A 19958-nucleotide genomic window follows, 5' to 3' on the forward strand; every position below is an offset into this window, starting at 1 on the left:
TGTTGAGGTCAACAAGATCGTGCAGTTTTAATGTTTTTAATTTAATAAACAGAGCATTGGTATGGTCATGATAATCTGCATCATTTACAATTCTAATCGCTTTCTTTTGAAGTAAGAATATTAGAGTTGATGTTTGTTTTGTAATTGTTACCCCAGATTTCAACACAATAATTAAGATAAGGGAGTACGAAAGAATTATATAACATATTAAGAGCCTTTTGATTTACGGAGTTTTTGATTTTATGTAACATAGCAATATTTTTTACCATCTTTGTCTTAAGTAAATGTAATTTAAAACATTTGTATGCACGTACAACACTTAAGACCTTCAGTATATCAGTATGTGGAATTAAATTATGGAATGGATTAAGCAAAGCAATCAAACAATGTACTAATATGATCCACTTCAAGAAACTCTTCAAACTTAAAGTGTTTACAAAGTACAAAGAAGAAGAACCATGATAAACATTCTGAATTTATTTAACTCATCCATTCTTTCCTTCTTTCACTCACAAACTACCGTAATCTTACTTATTTCAACATATGAAATGTAACTTACTTCACTAATTATTATTTATTTACTTATTTTATTGTGATTACTTATGGAGTATATTGTGAATAAATTGAGAACAGGAAGTGAACAAAAGTTTTAGCAACTGTTATGTAAAAGAAAAGGGGTAGGATTAAATAAGCTCTGCTTCTTCCTACTCCTTTTCGAACATGTTGAAAAGAGAAACTGGAGATTGTGATGTATCATGTTGTATACTTGCATGTTCGAAATAAACTTAAACTTAAACTCAAAGTATATTTATGTACAGTTTCCAATTTAATTTATCATCTATATAGATTCCCAAAAATGTTGTTGAATACACCCTTTCTATCTCCATATCATCAATTCTTATATGACACTGTATGTTATTTTTCCTATTTCCAAAAATTACATATTTTGTTTTATTTACCATATTTTCCGCACTATTAGCCGCACCTAAAAACCACAAATTTACTCAAAAGCTGACAGTGCGGCTTTTAACCCGGTGCGCTTTATATATGGATTAATATTACGATTCATTTTCATAAAGTTTCGATCTCGCAACTTCGGTAAACAGCCGCCATCTTTTTTCCCGGTAGAACAGGAAGCGCTTCTTCTTCTACGCAAGCAACCGCCAAGGTAAGCACCCGCCCCCATAGAACAGGAAGTGCTTCTTCTTCTACTGTAAGCAACCACCCGCCCGCGTAGAAGAAGAAAAAGCGCGCGGATATACCGTACGTTTCATTTCCTTTGTGTGTTTACATCTGTAAAGACCACAAAATGGCTCCTACTAAGCGTCAGGGATCCGGTTCATGAAAAGACGCAATCTCTCCATCCGCACACGGATTACTATTTCACAGCAACTGATATTCCTGTGAAACGCACTGTGGATACAACGGGAGCACGTACGGTGAATATTCGCACCACAGGGAATGAGAAGTCATCCTTCACTGTGGTTCTAGCTTGCCATGCTAATGGCCAGAAACTTCCACCCATGGTGATATTCAAAAGGAAGACCTTGCCAAAAGAGACCTTTCCAGCCGGCGTCATCATAAAAAGCTAACTCGAAGGGATGGATGAAGAAAAGATGAGCGAGTGGTTAAGGTAAGTTTAAGTTTACGCGAAGAGGCCGGGTGGCTTTTTTCACGCAGCTCTGTCCATGTTGATATACGTATGTTTGTGATTGCACATTTGCGTACATTTTGGGAGTGAACAGAGTTGTTAGAACGCTGGTTTTTAATATATTATTAAAGTTTGACTGACCTATCTGACTGTTTTTTTGACATTCCTTTAGCACAGTTAGATGCGGCTTACAACACCGGGCGGCTTATAGGTGGACAAAGTTTTGAAATATGCCGTTCATTGAAGGCGCGGCTTTTAACCCAGGGCGCCTTATGGTGCGGAAAATACGGTATATAGATTCCCCAAAATTTTGTTGAATACACCCTTTCTATCTCCATATCATCAATTCTTATATGACACTGTATGTTATTTTTCCTATTTCCAAAAATTACATATTTTGTTTTATTTAGGTTGATTGACAGTTTATTGGCATCAAACCATTGCTTTAGTATGTGGAGTTCGCTCTCTACAGTCTCTAAGAGTTGGCCAAGGTCTTGCCCAGAACAGTACAGACTTGTATCGTCAGCAAAGAGAATACAATTGAGTTTTTTAAAGATTTTGCAGATATCATTAATATACAATAAAAACAATTTTGGTCCCAGTACAGAACCTTGGGGCACTCCATGTGTTATAATCTTTTTATCTGAATCTACATTGTTCATATGCACATACTGTTCTCTACCACCAAGAGAACTTTTCAACCAATCATGAGCAAGACCTCTAAAACCATACCTCTGCATTTTGTTTAAAAGTAATGTGTGATCGATGGTGTCAAAGGCCTTGCTCAGGTCAATAACAAACTCCCTCTTATCAATAGCGGTGGTTACCTCCTCAACTAGTTCCATCACTGCCACGGAAGTGGACCTGTTTGGTCGAAAACCGTATTGGTGTTCACTTTGTTAATGAAAAACAAGTTGATCCATCACCCCCTTGTTATGTTTGTGTCACACCGCGGTGAGGGATGTCTTGTCTTGGTTTTTTCTGTCTTGTGATGTGCATGTTTTAGTTTGAAAAGTAACTCTCCTCTCGTTTCAGGTCACTTGCCCTTCCTTTTGTGTCATCAGTCTGACGTCATCCCGATTCCCTAATTGTTTCCACCTGTTCCCTATTACCCTCATGTTGTCTTATAAGCCCACTCCTTCCTTTGTTCTGTGCCAGATTGTTTCGTTTATTCGTACTCTCTAGCTTCCATGCCCATGTCCATGCCTTGTCTTGCCTTGCCTCGTCTTGTGCTTATGTTCTTTGATTCTGAATCCCTTCGTTGCTATTTTGAGTTTTCCTTTCTTCCTCCTCAGCAGAGTGATTTTTTGTTATTTAGTTTATTCAGCCGAAGTGGTAAGTTTCAGTTATTTTTCATTCTTTCCTCACATTTTTGAGTGACAATTTTTGTTAATACTTTATTAGATTAGATAGTATAGAATTTTTCACAGTTGTTGTTTCTTCCTCCTGTTGGAGCGTTTTTTTGTTTGTACATTTTATAGCATATATTAATTATAGTTCGTCTTTGCTTTTGTGTTTTCCTCCGTTCGGAGCGAATTTTGGTTGTTCCTATTTTTTGCCGGTTAGTTTTTGGATAAATAGATATTGTAATCCTTGACTTTGGAGGTGAAAAGGAAGCTGTCAAAATAAAAGCCTGTCTAAGTTCCCTACTCTGCATCTGAGTCCTATCCTTTTACCAAGCCTTGACAGTTTGTTTGATGTCCAGTACTGTATAGTGAAGTGAATTATATTTATATGCGCTTTTTGGTTGAAACTCAAAGCGCTTTAAATAGTGAAAGCCATTATCTACAAATTGAACCAGCGTGGGTAAAGTGTCTTGCCCAAGGACACAACGGCAGTGACTAGGATGGCGGGAGCGGGACTGAAAGTGCTCCAAGTTGCTGGCACGGCCGCCCCAAAGAACTTGTTATTGCGCTCAAAGTGTAGAAACCTTCACTAAAATATGAACCTTTTGTCGAGGCTGGAACCAATTATTGGTATTTACATTGTTTCTTATGAAGGAATTTGCTTCACTCCTTTCCATTTATGGACCATGTTCAAAGAACCAATTAGGTTCATAAATGGACGTTCCACTAGACGTGCTTGGTCCATGGACTCATGGTACCTGTTGGCTTGTCTGCTCAGCTCCAGCTCCGCCTCCATTCTCTGCACGTCAGCCGTCAGCTTGGCGTTGTCCGCCAAAAGACTGCGGTTGTGCACCTGCAGGCCGGACGCTTGGAGGCGCACCTCCTCCATCTCCTCCGCGTTCCTGCTCTGCTCCTGCTCGAGCTGCCTGGGGGCCCAGAGGACACGTGAGGGTAAAATGCCATCGTCCTGACTGAAAACACAAGATCTGCATCTTTCTAATGACACAGGTTGTCAGGTTCAAACACTGATGACATCTATTAAACAAGACAAGAGGCAAAGAATTAAACAAAGACAGAATTCAATTTGGACTCAATATTGAGGAGAGTCGCCTGTACACTGTACCCTTGTACAGTATCTCAGCACGCTCTGGCAAAAGATTGTACTCCTCCTTCTTTATTTGACATTCTCCGACCACATGACCACCGCTGCTTCCAGAGGGAAGTGGGTCGTAAACAGCGTTGCCTTTGGTTACCGGACAGTTCAACAGGAGAGGTCGTAAAATAGTTCAAAAAAAGACGTTGGTAAACCAGTTCAAAAAAGGAGGTTCAAAAAGAGGTCGTCTGGAAATTGGGCAGATCCTGTCTTCTCTCCACTTTGAAGTCCTTGGGTTAGAACAGGGGTGCTCACACTTTTTCTGCAGGCGAGCTACTTTTCAATTGATCAAGTCGTGGGGAGCTACCTCATTCATATATATAATTTATATTTACTTATTTATAAAATTAAAAAAAATAAAAAGATAATAAAAAAATAAATAAAAATAAAAACTAGAACAGCCAAATAGCTAAAACTAGTATGCATACATCTTAAAAAAGGCTTTTTTAAAAAGAAGGGTTTTTAAGCATTTTTTAAAAGCATCCACAGTCTGTGGTACCCTCAGGTGGTCAGGGAGAGCGTTCCACAGACTGGAAGCGGCGGATCAGAAAGCCCAGTCTCCCATTGTTCGTAGTATATATACATATATACTGTATGTGTGTATATATATATATGTATACATATATATATATATATATATATATATATATATATATATATATATATATATATATATATATATATATATATATATATATATATTTTTTTTTTTTTTTTTTTTTTTTTTTGGCCCTAGTGTGTGAATGTGAGTGTGAATGTTGTCTGTATATCTGTGTTGGCCCTGCGATGAGGTGGCGACTTGTCCAGGGTGTACACCGCCTTCCGCCCGAATGCAGCTGAGATAGGCTCCAGCGCCCCCCGCGACCCCAAAAGGGACAAGCGGTAGAAAATGGATGGATGGATGAAATATATGTTTTTGTTAACAAGTTAAAGGTGTTTAATGATAATGCAAGCATGTTTAACACATATAGTTAATATTGTTAATACATTAAAGGTGTTTAATGATAATACAAGTATGTTTAATACATATAGTTAATATTGTTAACAGGTTAAAGGTGTTTAAAGATAATGCAAGCATGTTTAACACATATAGTTAATATTGTTAACAAATTAAAGGTGGTTAAAAATAATACAAGCATGTTTAACACAAATAGTTAATATTGTTAACAACTTAAAGGTGGTTAAAGATAAAACAAGCATGTTTAACACATATAGTTAATATTGTTGACAACTTAAAAGGTGTTTAAAGATAAAACAAGCATGTTTAACACATATAGTTAATATTGTTAACAAGTTAAAGGTGTTTAAAGATAATACAAGCATGTTTAACACATATAGTTAGTATTGTTAACAACTTAAAGGTGTTTAAAGATAATACAAGCATGTTTAACACATATAGTTAATATTGTTAATAAGTTAAAGGTGTTTAAAGATAATACAAGCATGTTTAACACATATTGTTAATATTGTTAATACATTAAAGGTGTTTAATGATAATGCAAGTATGTTTAATACATATAGTTAATATTGTTAACAAGTTAAAGGTGTTTAAAGATAATGCAAGCATGTTTAACACATATAGTTAATATTGTTAACAAGTTAAAGGTGTTTAATGATAATACAAGCATGTTTAACACAAATAGTTAATATTGTTAACAACTTAAAGGTGGTTAAAGATAAAACAAGCATGTTTGACACATATAGTTAATATTGTTAACAACTTAAAGGTGTTTAAAGATAAAACAAGCATGTTTAACACATATAGTTAATATTGTTAACAACTTAAAGGTGTTTAAAGATAATACAAGCATGTTTAACACATATAGTTAATATTGTTAACAAGTTAAAGGTGTTTAAAGATAATACAAGCATGTTTAACACATATAGTTAATATTGTTAACAAGTTAAAGGTGGTTAAAGATAATACAAGCATGTTTAACACATATAGATTCCTTTCTTTCATGAAGACAAGAATATAAGTTGGTGTATTACCTGATTCTGATGACTTGCATTGATAGGAATCAGACAGTGGTGCTAAAAACGTCCGCATTTTCGAATGGAGGAGAAAAAAAGTCCTCCTTTCTGTCCAATACCACATGAAAGTGGTTGGTTTTTGGCATCTTATTTGTCCAGCTTCCGTACTCCTTTGTATACACTTTACAAGAAATACATTGTCGGCAAACTCCGTAGCTTGCTAGCTTGTGCACGCCAGCTTTCTGAGACTCTTATTTTGGTAGCGCAGGCAGGATGAAGCAGAGCTTTTATTGTGCAACTGTGCAGTCGGTCTTTGGAGTTTTGACGACAGGTACGGCCGCCAGAGTCTGTTGAAATAAAGTGTTTCTCGCCTTCCAGTCGGTCATTTTAATGAGCTGGCAGCAGCCAGCGTCATCTCAGAAGACCCTCGGGTGCCGTGAATGTCAATCAAGTGACGGAAGTGACGTCATAGTGAAGATTTATGATCGCTCATTTTTAGGACTATTTTTTTAATGCCTGGCTGGTGATCGACTGACACACCCTCCGAGATCGACCGGTAGATCGCGATCGACGTAATGAGCATCCCTGGGTTAGAACAATATCTTTCTGTTGATTACCATACATGAAAGAACACAAGAAAACCCTTCATGTGGCTTTCCCCCTTACACAGTGGAGTTTTACGAGCCTTCTTCTTGGTAGGTTTCAAAGACAGCTTTTGTCTTCTCACCGGGCACTCAAATGTAACACAAAGTTTTTGTGATAATTTAGAAACAATTATTCCATACCTGCCAACTTTTGAAATCAGAAAAACCTAGTAGCCAGGGTCCAGGGGCCGCAGGCCCCGGTAGGTCCAGGACAAAGTCCTGGTGGGGGGTTCAGGGCTTCGCCCCCCGACGCAAAATGATTATTAGCATTCAGACAGGTTAAAATGTTGCTAAAACAATCACTTTTCTATCAGTCACAGTGACTTTTCAAAACAAAAATATTACAGCAAAAATCATATGGGTTGATTGACATGTTTATTCTGTAAGCTAACTTCAATAGTTTGAAATTATTTTGACAGTTAATGCCAGTTATCCTGTCAACCTTTCACAAGACTTCAATTTGTTCATTGAAAGTATAAACACTTTTGACAGTAAACAAATGGTAAAACAGTACTAAACAATTCCATAAAAAAAAAAAAATTGGTGTCATTATTAACTTTCTGTCCAAGCTTGTATAATCTACTGCCTTGTTCAATTGTAAAAAATATTCTGTGCCTAAAATTCACATTTCTATCACAGTTATCATACTGTAAACATGGTAAGCTAACTTCATTAAAATTAACAGTCCTGTCAATAGCATGGAATTACAATTCAAATGTAGTTTTTTTGTAAGCCTTTCAAAAGAATTCAAAAAATGAAAAATTCATGAAAATTAATTTAAGCCATCAGACACTTGAAAAGTGGCACATCACATCTCTAATGTAATCATTTGAACTTTTCAACAGAAATAGCACTGCAAAAATATTAAGGACATACTTCTGTATTTTGGTAGTTATGCTGTCAACATTTAACAAGATTTCTTCAACTTGGACTTGAAAGCATAAATAGTATAAACACTTTTAACAGTATAACAGTACTAAACAATTCCAATAGATAACATTGGTGTCATTACCTTTTTGTGGCTAAAATCCGAAAAACGTTGAAAGTTTTCCACTTGTATCGCTAGCAACGGCATTAGACTTGTGTTTTTTTGTCCCAACGTGGTCTTTTACATCGCTAATTCCTCCGTGTCCGATCGAAAGATCTTGTCTGCACAAGGTGCAATTGGCGTAGTTTTCACCCTTTTTGGAACGGATAATTATTCCCGGATAGGCTTTTGAATATTCTTCACGGAATGACTGCAGTTTTCTTTTCGGTTTAAGACTCGTTTGCGATTTTTCTCCGGCTGATTCCATGATCGTTCGCTCGTTTGGAAACAATGGGCAACAGGTGCCTCGTGCTTGGCAGCGGTGCTATAAATAGCCTCGCGCATTTAAAAAAAATTTTTTTTTTAATTAATGAAAAACCGTATTTTTTATCACTGCAACCGTAACCCGGAATAAGTTGATGAAAACCGTACTAATTACGGGAAAACCGGAGTAGTTGGCAGGTATGTGACCACCGCTGCTTCCAGAGGGAAGTGGGTCGTAAACAGCATTGCCTTTGGATACCGGACAGTTCAACAGGAGAGGTCGTAAAATAGTTCAAAAAGACGTTGGTAAACCAGTTCAAAAAGGAGGTTCAAAAAGAGGTCGTCTGGAAATTGGGCAGATCCTGTCTTCTCTCCACTTTAAAGTCCTTGGGTTAGAACAATATATTTCTGTTGATTACCATACATGAAAGAACACAAGAAAACCCTTCATGTGGCTTTCCCCCTTACACAGTGGAGTTTTACGAGCCTTCTTCTTCTTCTTGACCTCGGCACTCTGACCCCGTATCTCAGCGACTGTGTCACAAACCTGGGGGTAAAGTTCGACTCAGATTTTAAATTCGAAAAACAAATCAGCAGCGTCGTTCAAAAAAGCTTTTATCAATTACGCCAAATAGCGAAAGTGAAACCGCTTCTATCAAGACATGATCTTGAGAAATTAATCCACGCCTTTATCTCGACTCGTCTTGATTACTGTAATGCCCTGTATGTAGGCATTAGCCAGGCCTCCCTCGCCCGCCTGCAGCTCGTGCAGAACTCTGCTGCTCGTCTGCTAACACAGACCCGCAGACGTGAGCACATCACCCCTATTTTAGCGTCCCTTCACTGGCTCCCTGTGCGTTATCGAATCAATTTTAAACTCCTTTTATTTGTTTTTAAATGTCTAAACAACCTCGCGCCAACCTATCTCTCCGACCTCCTTCAGCCTTACTGCCCCACCCGATCCTTAAGATCAGCCGATCAGCTGCTGTTGACGGTCCCTGACACAAGGCCGAAGCTTAGAGGTGACAGAGCTTTCGCCGCTGCTGCTCCCAAGCTCTGGAACGACCTACCTCTGAGTGTTAGACAAGCCTCCTCTCTTCCTGTTTTTAAATCTCTCTTAAAAACACACTTTTAACACTGAGTGATATCCATCCTGCAATGGCGCCCCATAATACACCTGCTGTGAACCTGTTTTTATGTTTTTATTTATTCTATTTTATTTATTTATTTTTTATCGTGTTCTGTTTGTGTTGTGTTGTGTTTGCTCGGTACTCGTTTTATCTTTTAACCTGCCCATTGTACAGCACTTTGGCTACCCCTGTGGTAAATTTTAAATGTGCTTTATAAATAAAGTTGATTTGATTTGATTTGATTTAGGTTTCAAAGACAGCTTGTTTCTTCTCACCGGGCACTCAAATGTAACACAAAGTTTTTGTGATAATTTAGAAACAATTATTCTAACAAAGGTCAACATCAATGAAATAGTTGAGTATTCTTGGAAACTACTTCCACTGCATCTGGAAAAAGTCCAATGCTTCATTTGAGGAAAATAAATCCTTGAAAAACACTTTTTTCTACCTCACTATAAAAACTGACCTCAAAAGTCAAACGCTGCACATTCATCATTGAGTACTTTGGAGGTATGGAGGAAAAGACGTTTCATAACTCATTTAGATCTGCACCAAATTGTAGATGCATGACATTTCATGAAAAACAAGCTGGAAATCGTACCGCCTGAGTCTCCCAGCAATGTTGCAGTGTTCCTCCCAGGCGACGGCGTCCTTGAGGAGGCCTCGCAGACGGAGCACCTCCTTCTTCTGGCTCTGCTCCTCCCTCCTGCTCCCGTCCAGCTCCTCCTGCAAACGCTGGTTCTCCGCCTCCATCAGTATCAGCTGCTTGGACACTTTGGACACTGCGGCCCAAGGGGAAAGAAAATAACGAGAAGATGATTCAGTTTGATCGTTTATATAGAGCACATTTAAAAACAAGCCTGGTCGGAGGAATAAAATACTGCAATAGCCATTTGTACCTCAAGAGGAGTTCAAAAACATAAAATATTAAAATGTCATAAACAAAGGAATGCACTGATTCATATATTGGGGAAACAAAACAAGCACGGTATAGACGGGCAGACTCTTCAGGTCTACCTGCACCTCAGGGAGATCAACAATGTACAACCACCCCTGAACAGAGGAGGTGGTCTGCGACACCACCTGTCTCCCACATACAACACTGTCCTTTCAACCATTCCTATAAGACTCTGCTATTTAGCCTCCAAAAAATAAGAGTTAGAAACATTCTGCTCACAGACGGTGACCAGAATGCCATCTGTGCCATTTGTTTACAACTGAATGCTTATTCACTATTCTGGCCTGGTAGTAGTCGATCCACAGAGATTGTTCTGCCACACGATACTTTAATGCTGACAAGCGGAAATTACACTTCAACGACTGTCGTAGGCTTTGACAGTAGGATTGTCTTGTTTGCATCGCAACAGTTGTTTTTATCACTACCATAGGGCGAAACCGTCCTTGCCCAGGCACACCCTACTGGTGTTGGACTATAAATATTTGCGGTTTTGGCACCAGCCGCTAGACTAGATGTGACCAATCCAAGTCTAAGACTAGATGTGATCAATCTAAGTGTAAAACTAGATGTGACCAATCTAAGTCTAAGACTAGATGTGATCAATCTAAGTGTAAAACTAGATGTGATCGATCTAAGTCTAAGACTAGATGTGACCAATCTAAGTCTAAGACTAGATGTGACCAATCTAAGTCTAAGACTAGATGTGATCAATCTAAGTGTAAAACTAGATGTGATCGATCTAAGTCTAAGACTAGATGTGACCGATCTAAGTCTAAGACTAGATGTGACCAATCTAAGTCTAAGACTAGATGTGATCAATCTAAGTGTAAAACTAGATGTGATCGATCTAAGTCTAAGACTAGATGTGACCAATTTAAGTCTAAGACTAGATGTGACCAATCTAAGTCCAAGACTAGATGTGACCGATCTAAGTCTAAGACTAGATGTGACCGATCTAAGTCTAAAACTAGATGTGACCAATCTAAGTCTCAGACTAGATGTTACTAATCTAAGTCTCAGACTAGATGTGACCGATCTAAGTCTAAGACTAGATGTGACTTATCTAAGTCTAAGACTAGATCTAAGTCCAATACTAGATCTTACCAATCTAAGTCTAAGACCAGCTCTAAGTCTAAGACTAGATGTGACCGATCTAAGTCTAGATCTAAGACTAAGACTATATGTGACTAATCTAAGTCTAAGACTAGATGTGACAGATCTAAATCTAAGACTAGATGTGATCGATCTAAGTGTAAGACTAGATGTGATCAATCTAAGTCTAAGAGTAGATGTGACCAATCTAAGTGTAAGACTAGATGTGACCGATCTAAGTCTAAGACTAGATGTGACTGATCTAAGTCTAAGACTAGATGTGACCGATCTAAGTCTAAGACTAGATGTAATCGATCTAAATCTAAGACTAGATGTAACCGATCTAAGTCTAAGACTAGATGTGACCGATCTAAGGCTAAGACTAGATGTGACCAATCTAAGTCTAAGACTAGATGTGATCAATCTAAGTGTAAAACTAGATGTGATCGATCTAAGTCTAAGACTAGATGTGACCAATCTAAGTCTAAGACTAGATGTGACCGATCTAAGTCTAAAACTAGATGTGACCAATCTAAGTCTCAGACTAGATGTTACTAATCTAAGTCTCAGACTAGATGTGACCGATCTAAGTCTAAGACTAGATGTGACTTATCTAAGTCTAAGACTAGATCTAAGTCCAATACTAGATCTTACCAATCTAAGTCTAAGACCAGCTCTAAGTCTAAGACTAGATGTGACCGATCTAAGTCTAGATCTAAGACTAAGACTATATGTGACTAATCTAAGTCTAAGACTAGATGTGACAGATCTAAATCTAAGACTAGATGTGATCGATCTAAGTGTAAGACTAGATGTGATCAATCTAAGTCTAAGAGTAGATGTGACTGATCTAAGTCAAAGAATAGATGTGACCACTCTAAGTCTAAGACTAGATCCAAGACTAAGACTAGATGTGACCAATCTAAGTCTAAGACTAGATGTGACCAATCTAAGTGTAAGACTAGATGTGACCGATCTAAGTCTAAGACTAGATGTGACTGATCTAAGTCTAAGACTAGATGTGACCGATCTAAGTCTAAGACTAGATGTAATCGATCTAAATCTAAGACTAGATGTAACCGATCTAAGTCTAAGACTAGATGTGACCGATCTAAGGCTAAGACTAGATGTGACCGATCTAAGTCTAAGACTAGATGTGACCGATCTAAGTCTAAGACGAGATGTGATCGATCTAAGTGTAAGACTAGATGTGACCAATCTAAGTCTAAGACTAGATGTGACAAATCTAAGCCTAAGACTAGATGTAACCAATCTAAGTCTAAGACTAGATGTGACCAATCTAAGTCTAAGACTAGATGTGACCAATCTAAGTCTAAGACTAGATGTGACCGATCTAAGTGTAAGACTAGATGTGACCAATATAAGTGTAAGACTAGATGTGACCGATCTAAGTGTAAGACTAGATGTGACCGATCTAAGTCTAAGACGAGATGTGATCGATCTAAGTCTAAGACTAGATGTGACAAATCTAAGTCTAAGACTAGATGTGACAAATCAAAGTCTACGACTGGATGTGACAAATCTAAGTCTAAGACTCGATGTGACAAATCTAAGTCTACGACTAGATGTGACCGATCTAAGTCTAAGACTAGATGTGACCGATCTTAGTCTAAGACTAGATGTGACCGATTTAAGTCTAAGACTAGATGTGACAGATCTAAATCCAAGACTAGATGTGATCGATCTAAGTCTAAGACTAGATGTGACCAATCTAAGTGTAAGACTAGATGTAATCGATCTAAGTCTAAGACTAGATGTAACCGATCTAAATCTAAGACTAGATGTGACCGATCTAAGTCTAAGACTAGATGTGACCGATCTAAGTCTAAGACTAGATGTGACCGATGTAAGTCTAAGACTAGATGTGACCGATGTAAGTCTAAGACTAGATGTGACCAATCTAAGTCTAAGACTAGATGTGACCAATCTAAGTCTAAGACTAGATGTGACCAATCTAAGTCTAAGACTAGATGTGACCAATCTAAGTCTAAGACTAGATGTGACCAATCTAAGTCTAAGACTAGATGTGACCAATCTAAGTCTAAGACTAGATGTGACCAATCTAAGTCTAAGACTAGATGTGACCAATCTAAGTCTAAGACTAGATGTGACCAATCTAAGTCTAAGACTAGATGTGACCAATCTAAGTCTAAGACTAGATGCGATCAATATAAAGGTAAGACTAGATGTGACCAATCTAAGTCTAAGACTAGATGTGACAAATCTAAGTGTAAGACTAGATGTGACCAATCTAAGTCTAAGACTAGATGTGACAAATCTAAGTCTAAGACTAGATGTGACAAATCTAAGTCTAAGACTAGATGTGACAAATCTAAGTCTAAGACTAGATGTGAAAAAAATAAACATTTGTTGTTTCAAAACCAAAGATCCACTTCCAGTAAATTAAGAATGAAGCAGGGTGTCTCAGAAGCAGCCAATGAGGTGTCAAGTTTGCGGTCACGTGACACGGGTCTTCCAAAGAGGCAGCAAATGCAATGCCAGCCATCCAGTTTTTTTAGTAGATTGATTGAAACTTTTATTAGTAGATTGCACAGTACAATTGACCACTAAATGGTAACACCCCAATAAGTTTTTACACTTGTTTAAGTTGATTCATTCAGTAAGGACAATAGAGGCCCGGTAGCAAGTGCGTGACGGAGCGGTGGTTGGGGCCCACTGCTGCACAACATACCTGTGTGACGTTGGCCCCCCACCGTGTCCAAATCACCACAAACTTGGTCTATTTGTTTGTGCTGCAAACTATACTTTAAGTTATTAAAGTTTGTGAAATACTCTCTGAAGTATTTCACAAACTCTCTTCCAACTATTTGGTAACCGAGGTCAACGCTGTTTACGACCCGCTGCCCTTTTGAAGCAACTGTGGTCAGGAGACGGGAGGGGTTATCCATTGTCCTCCAACACCTGCCCCAGCTGGATCCAGGAAGAGCCCAAACCCGAGAAATCCTCTTCTTGGTTTTCAAAGCGACCGAAAACAATGACTGTTTTACATACTTCCCATTCCTGCTGTGACATGTGTTGGTGCGTGAACATTGAACATCTGAATAAAAGAGGAGACGAAAACCTTCTTCGTCAGAGCGTGGTGCAGGACTGTACAGAGAGTGCAGTGGCCATGTCTCTCCTCAATATTGAGTCCAAATTGAATTCTGTCTCTGTTTGATTCCTTGCCTTTTGTCTTGTTTAATAGATGTCCTCAGTGTTTGAACATGACATTAATCATAACTATTTCTGCACTGATTTTCTACACATAATTTGAATACACTGTATTTTAACAAACATGATTTGTACACACAAATGTTTGAACCAACATAATTGTCAGGGACATTTGATGTAAAAAATAATGTAGTTGGCAAAAACTTCCTTCTGTGAGAAAGACACAAATGAAGCTCCGTAGGCTGTGGGGGGGATGAGGGGCCGGCGTACCTTCAGCCAGGTGTTTGCTGTGGTGGTCCTTGGTCTTAACATGCAGCGCCTCCAGCTGTTGGCTCAGGAAGTGATTCTCCTGCAAGACCAGCAGGGCCTGCTGCTGCACTTGAAGGCTGCGGACAGAGACCATGTCCACTTATGCTCTGCGGCCATCTTTTCTAAGATAACTAATAATCACATTTTTTTAACCCTTATTTGATTGATTTTTATTTACTTTTTGAATCACCTTGAATGTCATTTGTCGCATGTTTTGTACTGAAACAAATTCACGGGGAAACATTTGTTGAATAATTGTTATTAAAGGAACTTAAAGCATACTTGCCAACCCTCCCGGATTTTCCGGGAGACTCCCGAAATTCAGCGCCTCTCCCCGAAAACCTCCCGGGACAAATTTTCTCCCGAAAAACTCCCAAAATTCAGGCGGACCTGAGTGACGTGTTGACAACACACAACAACAGTGTCTACCGTAAAGCAGTTCGTCTGCCGTAAACAGCAATGTTGTGACACTTTTAAACAGGACAATACTGCCATCTACTGTACATGCATATGTGACCCACCCATAATGTGTCACATTTTTGTGTTGATTTATTTAGTTTATTTTGTGGTTTGAATTCATTTTTGGAGCTGTCATTACACATTTATCAGTATTCGCATTGGTCAGTAGGGGGCAGACCGGAAGTGTCTTGTCATTCTGATGAGCGCGACCAGTCTGTGAACAATTGAAACGTCCTGTGTGCTTTTTCCTCCTGTATAACAGGTTAGTTTTGGTGAATCAACTCACTGAATAATATCCATGTGATCTTTATAAGTTTAAGTACACATTCTGATGGTGGAGCCTAACTCTAAAGTGTTTGTGAGTTGTAGTTTGTAAATTAACACTGAAATTCAAGTATTTATTTTATTTATATATATATATATATATATTTATATATATATATATATATATATATATATATATATATATATATATATATATATATATATATATATATATATATATATATTAGAGATGCGCGGTTTGCGGGCACAACCGCGGAGTCCGCGGATTATCCGCGGATCGGGTGGATGAAATAAAAAAAAATTAGATTTTATCCGCGGGTCGGGTCGGGTCGGGTCGGGTCGGGCGGTTGAAATTAAAAAAAATTAGATTTTAAATAGATTCAGGCGGGTGGCAGTTAAACCAATTGGGAAATATATATACATAGTTAAATGTTGTTACCCACATACGAAAAACGAGCAGGCACCTGCAGCATATGCCACAACAGAAGAAGAAAAAAAAAAGAGATGGACACTTTTACGGAGCGGAGAAGGGACGCCTCGCCGGGGTCCGGGACCGAGGCCCCTTCCCCCGAGAGGGCCCCACCGGGAGCCGTAGCTGAGGCGATCCGCGAGAAGGGCCCGACGCACGTCCAGGCTCACCACCGCGCCCACCGCACCGACACCCCGCCTCGTCCGCCTTCGCCGCGGCCGGCGTCACGCGCAGCAGGTAAGCAGCTTACCTGCCCGCCACCCCCGTGGCCGGGTACTCGTAACAGGGGTCACTCCGCGCGCTCCGCCCGCGCAGCTTACCTGCCCGCCACCCCTGTTGCCGGGGGCGCGTAACAGGGGTCACTCCGCGCGCAGTGCGCTCACGAAAGGGGTGGGGCTCACCCTGGTTGATATAGACAGCAGGACGGTGGCCATGGAAGTCGGAACCCGCTAAGGAGTGTGTAACAACCCACCTGCCGAATCAACTAGCCCTGAAAATGGATGGCGCTGGAGCGTCGGGCCCATACCCGGCCGTCGCCGGCAGCGAGACGCGCTTGGAGGTGCGCTCAGCGCGGCTCCCATATGATTGCGCACTGGTGTGCGTCTGGGTCGTGACAGCGTGGCACGCGAATGTCTGTGCTGCATTGGATCAGTCTCCTTTCTTTAACAGGCAAAAGCTTTATAACCTCACTAATGCCTTGCATCGTCTATATTAGATATATAACAACGGGCGGGTGCGGTTCTGATCAAATGTTACATCGGGTGGATGGCGGATGGTTGACGACTTTCTGATGCGGTTGCGGATGAAATAATTGCCTATCTGCGCATCTCTAATATATATATATATATAAATATAGCTAGAATTCACTGAAAGTCAAGTATTTCTTATATATATATATATATATCTTAACCACGCCCCCGACCACGCCCCCCGCCCCACCCACGACCACGCCCCCGCCCCCCACCCCCCGAAATCGGAGGTCTCAAGGTTGGCAAGTATGACTTAAAGATAATTCAAACCTTCATGAACCTGACCAGAGATGAATGCAGTACAACTCACTAACACTAATTACAGCTAGAAATATTGATTGATATTAATAACAATATCTGTGTGTATCAAACTAGATGTTAAACAACAATAAATATCATATTCCATAACAGTGAAGTAAAGTGACTTTTCTCTAGTGACTCAAAGCACTTTACATCGTGAACCCCAATATCTAAGTTACATTTTTTTTAAAGCACTCTACAGCCTTACCGGTCGTCTGGGCTCATCCCTCCGGTCTTGGCAAGATCCCCGTGAAGTCTCTTGTTTTCTTTGGCCACTTCTTCCAGGCGCGCTCTCAAACGCTTCACCTCGTCCTGTGAGTACAAAGACATGTGACCATTGTTGCGTTTTGGACCAGTTGTTCCTCCCAGGGAATTCAAGTCACAATTCGCTCCCAAGCTCTTTACGACACTTAAAGCCGAGTTGAAAAAAACCACCAGAGACAGAATAGGTATTTTGTTGTATATTTTCAAAGCTTTTCCAATATACATTTTGAGACCAGTCTAACCCTAGAACATTCTATTGCGCCTCCCAAAATGGTCTGTCTTCCCGATCCCACCACCCTCTCTCTCTCGTCCCATCTCTATAGACAAAACAAATGCTAGTCAAAACACATTCCAAAGAACTCAAGGTTAACACACACAGTATATTTGCTGACAGAGCATCAGGAGAAGAAATGGAAAACACGAGCTGTTTTCAAATATGACTAAGAAATGAAAGAAGTACAACTTAAATTCGGATATATGTACCGTATTTTCCGCACTATTAGCCGCACCTAAAAACCACACATTTACTCAAAAGCTGACAGTGCGGCTTATAACCCGGTGCGCTTTATATATGGATTAATATTAAGATTCATTTTCATAAAGTTTCGGTCTCGCAACTACGGTAAACAGCCGCCATCTTTTTTCCCCGTAGAAGAGGAAGTGCTTCTTCTTCTACGCAAGCAACCGCCAAGGTAAGCACCCGCCCCCATAGAACAGGAAGAGCTTCTTCTTCTACTGTAAGCAACCACCCGCCCGCGTAGAAGAAGAAGAAGAAGGGCGCGGATATTACGTTTCATTTCCTTTGTGTGTTTACATCTGTAAAGACCACAAAATGGCTCCTACTAAGCGGTTCATGAAAAGACGCAATCTCTCCATCCGCACACGGACTACTATTTCACAGCAACTGCCTAAAGACTTTCAAGAAAAGCTGGCTACTTTCCGTGCATATTGTAAAAACAAGATAGCTGAAAAAAAGATCCGGCCAGAGAACATTATCAACATGGACGAGGTTCCACTGACTTTTGATATTCCTGTGAACCGCACTGTGGATACAACGGGAGCACGTACGGTGAATATTCGCACCACAGGGAATGAGAAGTCATCCTTCACTGTGGTTCTAGCTTGCCATGCTAATGGCCAGAAACTTCCACCCATGGTGATATTCAAAAGGAAGACCTTGCCAAAAGAGACCTTTCCAGCCGGCGTCATCATAAAAGCTAACTCGAAGGGATGGATGGATGAAGAAAAGATGAGCGAGTGGTTAAGGGAAGTTTACGCGAAGAGGCCGGGTGGCTTTTTTCACGCAGCTCCGTCCATGTTGATATACGACTCCATGCGCGCCCACATCACGCTGGTTTTTAATATATTATTAAAGTTTGACTGACCTATCTGACTGTTTTTTTGACATTCCTTTTAGCGCAGTTAGATGCGGCTTATAACACGGGGCGGCTTATAGGTGGACAAAGTTTTGAAATATGCCGTTCATTGAAGGCGCGGCTTATAACCCAGGGCGCCTTATGGTGCGGAAAATACGGTAAATATCTGCCTCCGACACCATCTTCTCGCCATCTATGACAATACAAATGGACTTTATTGCAATAATCTCCCGCGGAGGCACATTTACCTCCGTGGTGTGCAGCAGTGCATCCTTCTCCTTCAGCATGTCCTCGTAGGCCAAGGCGCGGGGAGAGAAAGGCTTCAAATCCGCCTGGCAAGAAGACACAAGGACAGCTTTCACAAGTGTAGAAGAGAAACGTTTCAAATAAAACAAATCAAATCAAATCAAATCAACTTTATTTATAAAGCACATTTAAAATTGACCACAGGGGTAGCCAAAGTGCTGTACAATGGGCAGGTTAAAAAATAATACGAGTAGTGAGCAAACACAACACAACACAAACAGAACACCATAAAAAATAAATAAATAAAATAGAATAAATTAAAGCTGCAAGCAGCATTGGTCGGGCCCGCATATTTGGCAGGTGCAAGTCCTAAGTGTCCCAATACTTTTGTTCAGTTTTCGTCATAAGTGTCCCAATACTTTTGTCTACTTTTAGTCCGAATTCTCCCAATACTTTTGTTTAGTGTACCTACCTTGTCTGCATTGTGTGGGCACGCTGGTGCTTCCTGCTTTTAAGCAGCCTTCTTGAAAAAACAGCAGCATCAGCGCAGCGGCTCTTTGAAGGGTCATAAAATGAAAACCGGAGCCGGTATTAAAACTCTTTCAATAACTTTTAATCAAAAGGGTTCAATCTCTCTCCTGTGTTAGTTTGAAGCCGAAACAACAAACACGCTCAGAGGAGATAATGTTTGAAGAAAGGTGACCGGTTTTTACAAAAATGTTGTGTTGAAGGGGGAATAGCAAGCTTCTTGTAGATTTTTGCTGGGGGTTGTCAGTTTATGAAATGTAGGTCTAAGTGAGACCTACGGAGAGGATTTTGTTTCATGTCTCTCCGACCTTCCCAGTGGGAGTTACAGGCAGTTTTGTCATTTTTTTCTCCCGAGGAGCAGTTTTTTCTCCGTTTTATTCAAAAATTGCTCTAGAGCGCAATTTTTAAATTTGGGGTTAAGTTTTTTTATTAGATCACAATTTTTGCCAGTCCTGATGTGTGCGTTCAGTTTGGTGAGTTTTGAAGCGTGTTAAGGGGGTCAAATTACAGCTCAAAGAGGCAAAAGTGACTGTTTTTAGTAC

At 39.9% G+C, this 19958-nt stretch overlaps 1 protein-coding gene across 1 annotated transcript in view; it reads right to left on the reverse strand.

Moving 5' to 3' along the window:
• The window catches only part of LOC133608432 (centrosomal protein of 89 kDa-like), a 185064-nt gene that overhangs the window by 120397 nt on the left and 44709 nt on the right, over positions 1-19958 (reverse strand). The window contains exons 9-13 of the mRNA XM_061963654.1: positions 18891-18974; positions 17211-17314; positions 14702-14817; positions 9791-9971; positions 3756-3923 (exon numbers count right to left, since the gene is read on the reverse strand). Of these exons, the coding sequence (XP_061819638.1) occupies positions 3756-3923; positions 9791-9971; positions 14702-14817; positions 17211-17314; positions 18891-18974 (653 nt within the window). The remainder of the gene's footprint in view (positions 1-3755; positions 3924-9790; positions 9972-14701; positions 14818-17210; positions 17315-18890; positions 18975-19958) is intronic.

Source organism: Nerophis lumbriciformis, linkage group LG06 (genome assembly GCF_033978685.3).
Source record: "Nerophis lumbriciformis linkage group LG06, RoL_Nlum_v2.1, whole genome shotgun sequence".
NCBI classification, from domain to species: domain Eukaryota; kingdom Metazoa; phylum Chordata; class Actinopteri; order Syngnathiformes; family Syngnathidae; genus Nerophis; species Nerophis lumbriciformis.